Source organism: Thermobia domestica, chromosome 9 (genome assembly GCF_964235325.1).
Source record: "Thermobia domestica chromosome 9, izTheDome1.hap1.1, whole genome shotgun sequence".
In the NCBI taxonomy this organism is placed as follows: domain Eukaryota; kingdom Metazoa; phylum Arthropoda; class Insecta; order Zygentoma; family Lepismatidae; genus Thermobia; species Thermobia domestica.
In genome coordinates, this window is record NC_137462.1 from 279,981,435 (window position 1) to 279,994,834 (window position 13,400).

The following is a 13,400-nucleotide window of genomic DNA, read 5'->3' on the forward strand; positions in this document are numbered from 1 at the left end:
AATCGCCGGAGCAATAAGTACCATCAATGTAATGTACACGTATGCTCCGCAAATAGGCTGCTAGGAGTTTGGACCACAAACTTCGCAGCATCCTGATAGAGGAAAGAGCAATTGTGGGTGGTGATTTAAATGAGCGTCACTAGAAGCACAGGAGGGATTGAGAAAATACATGGTGGCTAGGGTGTGGAAGAAAGGAACGTTCGATTTGGCTACTTTCAATATTTATTTTCAGAGGAGGAAAGAGGAAATTAAAAATTGCAAAGTAATAAACAATGAAATCGTGGCCCTGATAGATTAGTCTCGCAGCGTAGACTGAAAGTTCGCGAGTAGATACAATAAAGGCCGCGAAATGGAGAGCTGAAAATTATACGATGGAGGCTGAAGGGGGAAAATTTAAGGGGTTGTCCAAAGAAACTGTTATGGAAGAAGTAAACATGTTAGAAGAGGATATGCAAAAATGGCGAAGCGTAAACAGGATCACTCTAGTTGCAACACAGAAGATCTTGGGTAGAACTTCAGAAAGAGCATCTCTGCAGGGAAAGAGCCGTGATGGTGGAACAACGAAGTGCACGAAGCTTTTGACGCACAGAGAGAGATAAAGAAAAAAATAGATGCTTCTGGGACAGAAGAGGATAAATGTAGCTTAACGGAGGCTAATAAGGCAGCAAAGAGGACAATGGCTAGAACAAAAGCGCAAGTCTGGGATGAGAAGACTCATCAGAAACGTTTACTCTACATAAGTGGGAAAAGATAGAAGAAAAAAATCATACACATTAATCCGTGTTATACATGTTTGTGTACTATTCGGAATATTCTCATAGCTGAACAATGAATGTAATCTAGGGAATATGAATCCGAGGTAAGTCGAACTTACTCTGTTCTAAATATATAAACATATGACAGATCACAGATTTATAAGAATGGTAATTTGACATTCTTTTAAATTTAGATTTATCAATGAAATTTATCCATACGTTACTATTAATTCTTTCTTGTAACATAGCGGAAGTAGCAGCTGTGTTTGAAGTTCGAAGCGAGTCCAGTTCTCTTCACAACCCATCTCTGCTTCTATTCCTGCTTCTCATGCTACTTAACAAAGTGTGACGACAGCCTGAAGTGAATGTGTGAAGAAGTAACCTCCGGTAGGTTCTATATATTCCTTTCTACTGTTTGATAAATTGAATGCAAGAAGGTTTACAATGTTAAAGGTCTTCGCTAACTTCACTCGTACCTTTCTTTAAAAAATTGAATATGGAGAATATCAAGAACTGAGGAAGTCAGTCAGATAGTGTCTGCAAAACGCCATTATATGAACTAATACTTGTTTTAAAATCTATAAATTGCATAAATTTTGATGACCAATAATCATGATATCATAAACTGTGCATCCAAATTTCTAATGTATAAGAAAATGTTTGCAAAGGGGTTTTAGTTTGCTTAACAGTGTTTTGTAGATACTATTTGGTTTACTTTCTACATTTTTAGGTCCTTCATTGTCTTTAAGTAATTCACTAAAATTCAAGAAAGTCAGACTGAGTTTAGCAAAGAACAGACTTAACCCTTTTGGGATTTTTAAGGTAAATTTTAGACTTGCAGTCAAACAGCTACTGCATCATCACTAGTTATCCTAGAATTGAGGTTCGTGCCTCATTCTCTTCAGAATAAAGCAACCTTCCAAACGGTATAAATTAACATGTCTGTAGTATCGGTATTATATACTTGAAAAGAGGAATTCGAGAAAAATAGGGACTTTTTTCTGAAAGATTCTTTTTTTTCAAAAGTTTAAGCCGCTCTGGACCTGGCCTTGTGTTAACGTACAGATTTCAAAATCACTTGAAAAATATTAAGTGGTGTACGCAATGCGTTACGTGTACTCGGTTTGATGGTCATGTCGACAACATATATATACGAGGACAAGTAAAAAATTATCTACACTTTACATTCTACAGTTTATTTACATGAAGCTAGGATTATACTATGCACATCATTTTCCTACGTAATCTCCTTCCTTATCAATGCACTTGGCCCAACGGTCAACGAGCTTACGTATTCCTTCCATATAAAAGGTTTTCAGTTGGTCGTCAAGCCATTTTTGCACCGCATTTTACACGTCTAAATCTGAGGCAACCGAAGCTCGTCGTGGATGATATGATGGACAGAGCCATGACTGATGTTCAAAGCAGCTGCTACCTTATTTGTCTATTCGCCAGAACCATCTCTCGAGCTTGCTGAATGTTGTCATCTGTAATGGAGGTTGATGGCCGTCCTGCTCCCTCTTCATGCGTTACACTTGTTCGACCACTTTTAAACTTCTCGAGCCACAAAAACACAGTTTTACGTGATAGTGCACTTCTCCCATATTGCGATGATAGTCCTGCGATGAATGTCTGACCCTTTGACACCCTCCGACCAGAGGAATCGGATCACTGCTCGTTGTTCCTCTTCGGTGCAAACTTCTAATGGAGCAGCCATGATATATCTGATACAGAAGGAAGAAAAATGGAGGAATTAAAATCTCACTTTCACAGGATTACTACAACAGTATAACAATAAAATATTCGAGGACAGAAGACAAAGTGCGCAATGTAAGAAAAGTTATGACAAAAGTGTAGATAATTTTTGACTTGCCCTCGTGTATATATATATATATATATATATATATATATATATATATATATATATATATATATATATATATATATATATATATATATATATATATATATATGTGTGTGTGTGTGTGTGTGTGTGTGTGTGTGCTCTTGGATCCCACGAAACCTCTTAGCGTTTGCGAGAGAACAAAATAAACCTTTTGCTTTATACTCTTGAAGACCAAACAGATGACGTCATGACTCACATCATCTTGACAAGCACTTTCTCAAAACACATATGACCTGTTTCGCAATACATGTACGACTAAACAATAAAAAAAAAAAAACATTAGTAATAGATGTTATATGAGCGGTTTAAAACAATACACATTAATTTAGTAAGCTAATCCTCTAATTAAGCTGCCAGAAAGATAATTTTGATATCAATGTCTTCCTGAAGGATGAACTACGTGTAAACCACATGCAAATATGGCGCGTATGTCGTTGAGCGAGCCTGTATCCATATCACCTTCAGCAAGTGCAGTCCTTGCTAACGGCCGACTATCTGCCGTGAGTACGCTTTTGCTAGTGATGCCTCCAGCACTGTTCCGCAGTGTTCAGGAAGATATTGATACCAAAATTATCTTCTTAACTTACAAGGAGAAGGCAGACTTTGGTAAGTGAACTTCGGGGTCATTTTTTGCGAGGTGGTAGTGAACATATAAAGAGGTTATTTTACAAACTGGGAGAGCGCAATGGACAAAAATAACCGAGAAAAACTGTCTTAAAGTTTTCTACTTGCCGCATATATCGTAAGACGCGCAAACTTATCAAGTGACGGCACGGAAGAGTGAGAACAACCTGAGACTTATGTGCAAAGGGTCCCGGGTACGATTCCCACTCGAGTCAAACTTTTATTTTTGTTTTTTTGCTTCAAGCAATAAAGTAGCCATTTGCAACTATAAGTAAAATATTAATTCACCATATGTTTATAATGTATTAAAACAATAGAAATTTTCAATCACTTGTAAAATCTTTCAATAATCCATGTTAACTAGGAACAAAATTTAATCTCTTCCGTAAATATTATAGTTACCACAGTTGTTTTGTAAAAATGTTCTTGAAGCTTCGTGTCTACATCTGTTGACAGTGTGCGAATTACAAGGGGAATGAGGGGGAAATCTCCTTTGGTTGTAGCAACCAGAGGTGGCCATTTTCCACTGGGCTCGCTCGGGCTCGCGCTCACCTGTCTCAACTGGACTCGCGCTCACTCGGGCTCGCGATCACTTCTCTCAACTGGGCTCGCGCTCATTCGCACTCTAGGTAACACGGAACATTGAAAGATTTTACAAGTGATTGAAAATTTCTATTGTTTTAATACATTATAAACATATGGGGAATTAATATTTTGCATATAGTTACAAATGGCTATTTTATTGTTTGAAGCAAAAAAACAAAAATAAAAGTTTGACTTGAAAGGGGATTGAACCCGGGTCCCTTTGCGTTTGAGCCTCACTCTGCCACGCTGCCATTTTATGAGTTAGCGCGTCTTACGATATATGCGGCAAGTAGAAAACTTTAAGACGGTTTTTCTCGGTTACTTTTGCCCATTGCGCTCTCCCAGTTTGTAATATTAACTCTTTATATGTGCACTACCACCTCGCAAAAGATGGCCCCGAAGTTCACTTACCAAAGTCTGCCTTCTCCTTGTTAATTAGGAGCTGAACTATTGTTTAAATAGAGTCATATTGAGGGGCGTCCAGAATCTATTTCACACCGTCAGGCGGCTCAAGGGCCGTAACTCTGTAACTGCATTTCCCGACATATGGTAATATGACCTTTTTCACTTGTCTACCCATTAGAAATCCACTCCTAAAATTTTCCTGTACATTTTTGATACACACTCTCTCTCTCTCTCTCTCTCTCTCTCTCTATATATATATATATATATATATATATATATATATATATATATATATATATATATATATATATATATATACTGTATATATATATGATGGAAAAAGACCGATATCAGAGAGCCTTCAGTAATAGTAAAAAGTGACTTATTAACGGAACATATTACTATTTTTTCTTAGTTTGACCCAACGAAGCAGGTAAATTGATGCTAGTATTGTAATATTTATAAATCGACCGTAATTTATAATACTTCTGTAAATATTAAATTTATAAACAGAGAGGCCTTTTCTTATGTATTTGGGCCTGTTGGGAAAATAATCACTCTAAAGTTGCAGGAACAGTTAAGATCAATTATTAAAGCTTAAATTAATGATAATAAAATAATGAACAAAACATATATTTTTCAGGAGATCAATGTTACGGATTTATATATATATATATATATATATATATATATATATATATATATATATATACAGTCTATTACAAAATAACTGCACCACCTAAGAAAAATCGATATATTTTGCGAATTTTTATATATATTATGACAGATATTAATTGCAATTGTTTCAAATTATTTTTATATATCGTTCGATGTTTTATCTACTACATATGTAGAGACAAAAGATTCAAATACAATATATTATATAATAATAAGCTACAAATAACCATTATTACAAAAAGTATGAACATATTTGTTTTCATGCACTTTGTATGTATGAACACATGTTAACATCTCATTAATGAACAAGAAATGGATGCGAGTTTTCTTGAACAGTATTGTTAAGTGTATAAAAACCCTTCACTGTGTATATACCCCATTCAGTACTTTGTATGTTTCCCATGTACCGCTTTCAGTGCTGCCAACCTACTTGGCATGCTGTCTACTAGAGACTGGCACAAGAATTCGTCTAACTCATGGAACCAAACTTGTACCACAGTTTCAATAAGCTCCTTTCTTGTTTGGAAGCACTTCCTTGAAAGCTTGCGAGACATGATATGCCACAAATTTTCAATAGGATTCATGTCTGGAGAGTTAGGTGACCACCACAACCTTTGGATATGCATGTCAGGAAACCACTTCTTAACAACAGAGCTCTGTGACACGGCGCATTATCATCTTGAAATGTGAAGTAATATAAGTTTTTGCCTCAGAAATGATCCCTTGCTGTTACTAGAAGTTTAGGTTTTAAAATGTCCATGTAATACTGTGCATTAACTGATCTGTTGCAAAATTTTTAGCCTTCCGACACCTTTCGACGTGAAACAGCTGCACACCATTACACTCTCACCAAACTTCTCTGTCGGTGATATATAGTCCCTATTAAGTCCTTCCCCACTTCTCATCCACTGTCATTCCCAAGCACCCTAAATTTTTTCAACAAAGAAAATTACCTGTTCCCATTCTTCAACACCCCACGCTTCTGGTAAGAAAGTGTTTCCTGGCTTTTACGTGATTTGCGTTAAGTATCGGCTTCTTTCTAAGTGTTTTCTTCCGAATTCCTTGTTCCTTTAGCCGTCTAACAACTGTTACGTAGCTTACACTAATACCAGTATCATCGGACACAGTTTGAGCAATTTGTCGTGAAGATGATGTTCTGCTTGTCAGAGCTAGGGCCTCATTTTTTCTGTCTATCCGTGGGCTTGTTTTTCGCCTTCGACCATATTTGTCTCTCAAAGAGGAATTATTATACATTGTTTGATTTTTAATAACTCTACCAACCGTTGTATGATGCAGTTCAAGTTGTTTTGCAATTTGACATTGCGAAATGCCACGATAGTACGCCAGTATCTTTCCTTGTTTACGAGGATATGCGTCGTTCAGTATTTTACCCATTTCTAGTACGTTATCACACTAACTATAAAGGATCAATCACAAATATCGTATACATATCACAAACAATAACTCACAAGCACAAAATGTTACGTACGGAACAAATTTTCATCAACAACGATTAGCGGATCACAATTCACTTGTGCATACATGAGGCAGCCATTTGCACTATGAATGCACTGCACCTGTTGAGCAAAGATCACACAAAATCTATGAGTAGCAATAAACAAAAAAGTATCAAAATGCAATGACGATCAATTGTATGATATGTTGAGCCCCTTTAGAGATGAAATTAATTAACAATTTTCTAAGGGAAATTAAAACCTTGAAATTTTAGCAGGTGGTGCAGTTATTTTGTAACAGACTGTATATATATATAAATCCCCCTCCCCAAAGTTGCGTGGCTGCATTTGGATTTAAATGGCTTCGCAAGTGTGTCTATTCATACGAACGACCTCGAAAACTATGGATTTGGCACTAATATCGGTCATTTTCGATCATTTTTATATGTCTTCCCCCCTCACCCTCCCGTAAATTGCACTGCCAAAGTGAAATGATAAAATCCATCCCAGGCCCGAACCTCATCAATGTTTAATTTTGATCGAGATCGGTTAGGTGATTCAAGAGTTATTAAGTTGTATTTATTTTTATATATCTTCCCCTCCCCCTCTGATAAATTATATCGTCATAGTTAAAAGATAAATACCATCCTAGGCCAGAACCTCATCTATGTTTAAAATTTGATCGAGATCGGTTGGCTAGTTCAAGAGTTATTAAGTCACAAACATAGTCAATTTCATTATATATATATATATATATATATATATATATATATATATATATATATATATATATATATATATATATATATATATATATATATATACAGTATAACCCCGTTAACACGAACTCGTTTAAGCCGAACACTCGCTTAGGACGAACAAAATTTCGGTCCCGGCATCGCTGTATGTTATCTTATAGGAAGTTTTACCGGTTAACACGAATTTCGGTTAGCACGAATTACGAACTAATTTTTAGTCCCTTGAGTCAGTAAAGGTTTTGATTTAACACGAACTTTCAATCCTTTGTTTTTTTTTCAGATCATTTTTCTTAATTCAGATTTCACTCCAGATCAGTTTTGTCATACAGTATTTATACAGACGAAAATTGCCTTGTAAATAAGAGAAAAACCAGAAACAGGTATCTATCCTCTCTTATGAGGTGTTGATTCTGTCCTCTGTCAAGCGCTGAACATGCAGGTGCTTGGCAGACGAGCTGGCGACAGCTCAGACAAAACATATTCTCTCCCCTGTAACTCCAACTGGTGACAGCAATCATAAATACCTTTCTGTTACTAGCGGTACTCACCCTGCTAGCGGAGTTATCAATTTTATAACTTGACCTGGATTTTCTGCGTGGAAACCTTTTTTTTTTTAATCTTCTAAGATAGAATAATAAACTTACTGTAGTATTTTCACTTTTCAGAGGATGGTACCGAGACCGAAACTAGTCTCGATCTCGATCTTAACTCGAATTTGAGACCGGGGAGTGCTTTTCGAAATCGAGACGAGACCGAAACTCTCAGTCTCGTCTCGATACAATTCTGTGGATGGTATCAAGACGGAGAATAGTCTTGGTCTTGTCTCGAATTTGGAACCGAGGCGAGACCGAGACTACTCAGTCTCGTCTCGATACCATCTCTAGTGGTTTCTATGACATACATAATATACTGTAGTGGTATGTATAGTCTGTATACTGTAGTGTGTATGTATGGAGAACATGTATTCGAATAATAAAATTTGGGTCCCCGGTTAACACGAATTCTTTTAACACGAACTCCTCATTTTTCAGTCCCTTGGAATTCCTGTTAACGGGGGTTTACTGTATATATATATATACAAATTTACTATATGTTTAATTTATTTACCAAAATTACTTCATTAATTTTGTGCTTTCCTGGGATGTCTCAAAAACCAATTCTACAGAAAGAAAAACAATACGCAAAGAAAAAAAAAGCAATGGAATTCCACAAAAAAAAAGAACATCAAAACAAAACACATTACACAATGAGAAGTTACAGAAATTACAATGTTGAATTAGAACATACTAAATCGCTAACAAGTATACATTTATATTTTTCTTTTTGTTGTGGTGTTTATTTGTCAAACTAAAACACAGTAACACACTGAGTAAGATTATGTGATAAAATGAAAAAGAAAATTACACACAATCACCTAACAGTTTCAACACAATAGCTATATTTCCATCAGACTTCTACTCCTCCTGACTGCTTGGGAGTTGGTCATCTCTTATATACTCTCCGGAGATCAATTTTTAATTAGGTTCCGCCTCTTCATTAAAAAGTAATACTTGTGTTTTTCAGTTTACTTGTTAGCCGCACACGTGCCCAATTAAAAGTTTACGTTTTTGCTGGATATATTCTGTCCTCTAATTACCCTTGTTATTTTCCCTTATTAATTTGTTCTCTTTCTTTCTTCTTCCTTTTCCTTTCTTCTTCTTTAAGTAGAATCTTCTCTCTCTCTCTGATGAAGACACAGTTATTGTATTGAAACTGTTGTGTGATTGTGTTTTATACATTATTATCACATAGCCTTGCTCAGTGTGTTATTGTGTTTTAGTTTGACAATATGGCCTGATAGAATAGTGTTTATTTGTATTTGGTATGTATTTGTAATTATTTTATTTCTCTCATATTTCAGGATGGACTACAAGCGTCAAATTTGAAACATACCATCACTTCTACAAAATTCACGAAAAATATCCATAAGCTCTCTTACTTTAAACGATGTAAATAGTGTGTATAGTTATATGTTTATATCCAATAGATATATGCTCAGACAGTCAAATACATGTAATTATAGATGATAAATGTAAGACATAGTAATGTGTGTATGTAGATGCAGTGATTAGGTAGATTATCCATATTTTCTCTCAAATATCGTAACATTAGCCATATACATAACAAAGAAAAAAAAAAGAGTTCATTAAAAGGGAGTTACCGTGGCCCCGTATTTTTCAACTTTTTGGGGTTTAAAATGGAGATTTCGATGAACTGTGTTCAATGGCACCACTTTTGATTTCTGGAACCGAACGCTTCAAGGTCAAATTAGGGGTCAAACAAAAAGTGGGACCATTTGGGCAATGCAGACCAGTGATCGACTGGGCGAAATGGGTGTTATTTGACTCGTATTCACACGTACACTCATATCGAAAATTATTGTCGCATGCCTATAAATATGTTGTTGTAGGAATATAATTTGATAATGAATTCACCCGGTATTTCTTATAATGTTAATATATGTATAATCGGGAAAGACATGTATGTGGCAAATTTCATGTCAAAAGAGCAGTAAATAAGAACAATAAAACGAAAATAAAATGTTCTTCTAAATGTAGCAACATTTCATTTTACTCATTACAATTTTCATATTTATAATTCTTTTCCTATGAAATTTAACACAAATATACATTTCCCGATTATACACATAGTATCAGTATTAAAAGTACCCTGCAAAATCATTAGCAAATTATATCCTTACAAGAAGACAGATATAGTTATGCGACAATAATTTTGGACATGAGTGTACATGAATAACTGATATGCCATTTTCCAGAAACTTCTATTTTCATACCGAAAATTAACGGATATCCGGGATTTTGAGCAATATGGATCTGTGACCGACTGGGACAAAATGGATGTCAAGTTTCGGAAAAATGGAATATTAGTTATTCATGTACGTGTGAATACAAATCGAATGCCACCCATTTCGTCCCAGTCGGTCACTTGCCCGTGTTGTCCAAATGGTCTCACTTTTTTACTTTTGATCCCTAATTTGACCTTGAAGCGGTCGGCTCCAGAAATTAAAAGTGGTGCCATTTGGCACAGTTCATCGAAATCTAAATTTTAAACCAAAAAAAGCTGGGAAAAAAACGGGACCACGGTAATTTCCTTTTAATCAAAAAGTTTTAGATTTCATGTACATGAAGGATTGACAAGTAAAGGAAGTCAATTTACTACTCATTTCAATAATAGTTATTGGAAGTTAGTAAAAAATACGACTCTTTTCTTCTTTTCGAATTCAGCTTTCCATGTTATGCCAAATATGTCAATTTAACTTCTGAATACCGTAAACTTTATTTATTATTATTATTTTTTTTATGGGTATGCAACTCACTAGTACAATATTCTTATGCTATAATATGTTTATAACCAGTGTTTGAAGTGGAGAAAAAGCAGAGGCAGTATGTTTTATTACGATTTTGACTCGATATACCAGCTGTCAAAATGTTGAAATACAGTGAGGGTATGTTGCCTAAAAGATTGCATTTCTATTCACATAATTACCCTTATGATGCATTATGGATAATTGTACACGAAAATGTTCAAAAATCGAGTTTTTATATTAACAATTTTTAAACAATTCCCCGCAGGAGAACTCCCGAATCTCCTACTCGATTGAGGGGTATTTCAGACCCGCGGAAGATCGCATCCACAGTAGACAGCCTCTAAATCCGCCCATGCTCAAAACATGGCATTTATATGTATTATGGCAAGAAGATATACACATACATACGAAAGAAACAATTAAATATGGCACATCAAAATATAAACTAGGTGAACTTCTTTGTAGAAAACTCATTCTTAAAACAAAGGGCACGAAAAATGTAAAAAAAAGTCGGTGTTCCCATCTTAGAAATTATTTCTACGTAAGAAATAAAATTTGCTTAACTTACTGTGTATAAAAATGGATTTATTAAACGTATAGTAGCATCCAATTTCCAGTGACGGTATGCCTTGATTACTGAAAAAATCAGAGGCGCTATGGCATACCACTGCATACCGTCTCACTTCGACCGCTGTTTATAACTCTCTAATGTCTTTGTCACAACAATTTTCCGTGAAATTTAGTTATTTACTTATTGAAAAATGGTTTTTGAGAATAGAAAAATTTTCTACTCAAAAATTGTATATATATTTTTATATGTCACCATATAATTTAATTTGTTAACACTGAGTGCTGGGCTCGGAAGTGCAGGCTTCCCCAAGAATGTTGGGCTTTTTTATGCAACCTTTTAAAATATATATATATATATCTCAAAATCTAGAAAACCTAAAATAATACAACATACACCGTTTGAAAGTTTAGAGCTTGCTTTTTATTCTTATATCTAATATTCTGTATTTCAACCACAAAACCATTACAAATCACAAATAACATTTGCACGTAGTGCAAGGAAAATGAATGCAAATATGAGAATTATTATCTCAAGGTTATTTACCTGACACATCTGATATTTCTGTTGCTACATAGTCGGAATGATTCTCAGAATCGTCCAATAACTCTCCTTCAAAGAAATCGCCATCACTATCGCTCAATTCTGCTTCTAAACTGAAGCGTATTGAATCATCCGACAGGCTTTTTCTCGCCATTTTGACGGTCAAACAATAAGCACATGATTTATGAATCCTGGTAGTAACAAGATATTAATTAGGATCTTCACGACATTTGTTGACAAAATTCCGAACTACGAAGGCCAAGGAATATTTCAAAACTGCTAACTCCGTATAATAAAGGAGCAAAACCACTGAAATACATTTTGAATCACATCACGTATAAATACGGAATCTGCAAGTCTATAAAAGATCAGCTATTCCGTAAAAACACGGATACGTTTCATGCGGAGCTCAGCTTTTAATAGTCCGTTTTATTATCTAGATAAACCAGGAATTACAAGATGATGTGAGATGTGAGCGTAATCACTCAGCCACACATGAAGGATGTTACCATCTTCAGCTTCGTAATTTTACGTTACGATTTTGTTTACTCACAAAAATTAAACTCGATGTTAGAGACGGGGATACAACTTAGAAAAAAAAAAAAAGCATTTAGGAACCACCCTGGTGTACATTGTTTTGTTTTATATGGTACCGATCAGCTGAATTCGAGAAAGCTTTTTGTTTTTTTCTTTGTATCTAACAATTAAGCATAGTACTGGTAAATAAATAGAACTAATACCTACAGCTTCAAACCAATTCCAGATTTAATAAAATTATGTAGAGCTGTTTTCAAATAAGTAGATCTCTCCATTGTATATACTTCATAGTAGAGCAATTTTATTTCTTCATTTCTGTACATTTTTTTCAGACGCAGTCTTAATTATCTAGCTCATTGTATCCAATATATAAAGCTTCGTATCTCTGTAGTATTAAGTGTTTCTTGTATAGTCAAAGTTTACTCCTTCAACTTAAGAGTAAGAAAATAACTTCGAACAAAAAAAAAAAAAAAAAAAAAAAATCTGTTGAGATCAGTGCCGTGCCGAGGAAAATCAGCGCCCGCGGCGAGAATATACGACGGAGCCCCCTTACATGAGTGAGGTCAACAGACTAGCCGCGAAGCGCCACTATGGTTGGCGCGAAACGCAAAAAAATTCAAAAATAAACCCTGTTTTCCGTGATTTTGAGCTTTTTTCATTACTTTTTCATGTCATTATATATATAATTTCCTCCCGAATTCTGCGCCCCCTTACTTCGGCGCCCGGGGCGTTGACTCCCTCTCTCTTTCCCCGTGGTACGGCACTGGTTGATATAGATGTTGGTAATTTTACCTGTTCACATAGAAGTTTAGAAAAAATAATGCATTTTGCTATACTACTTATTACAAACTTGGTTCAGAAGTATTGTTACTTCTGTATTGCAGAATATTGAAAATAAAAGTGAATAATTGTTAATTGATTTGTATTGTTCTGTAAATAATTTCAATCTTATTTTATACAGTATCCATTTTACTAGGTACTTTTCTTATTAAAATACAATAAACGAATTTCTCTGAATCAACGTATACATTCATTAGAATTAAATGAATAAGCCTTATCCTGATTAAAGATACAGAAAGAGCATAGTCCTCTATGGGGTATGAAAATCATACATTAAAGAGAGAGATGCTTGAAATGAAATGAAATGTTTAAGTTTTACGTCCCACGGTTATGCCGGTTAGGCTAACGGAGATGGTGAAGATGAGAAATTAATGAAATGG

General features: G+C 35.0%; 1 protein-coding gene across 1 annotated transcript in view; it reads left to right on the top strand.

The window, feature by feature from the left end:
- Positions 1–13,197, top strand: part of LOC145660707 (protein amalgam-like) — a 114,615-nt gene extending 101,418 nt beyond the window's left edge. The window contains exons 11-12 of the mRNA XM_081726059.1: positions 1,004–1,142; positions 9,066–13,197. Of these exons, the coding sequence (XP_081582185.1) occupies positions 1,004–1,104 (101 nt within the window). The 3' untranslated portion in view covers positions 1,105–1,142; positions 9,066–13,197. The remainder of the gene's footprint in view (positions 1–1,003; positions 1,143–9,065) is intronic.
- Positions 13,198–13,400: the final 203 nt, after the last annotated feature.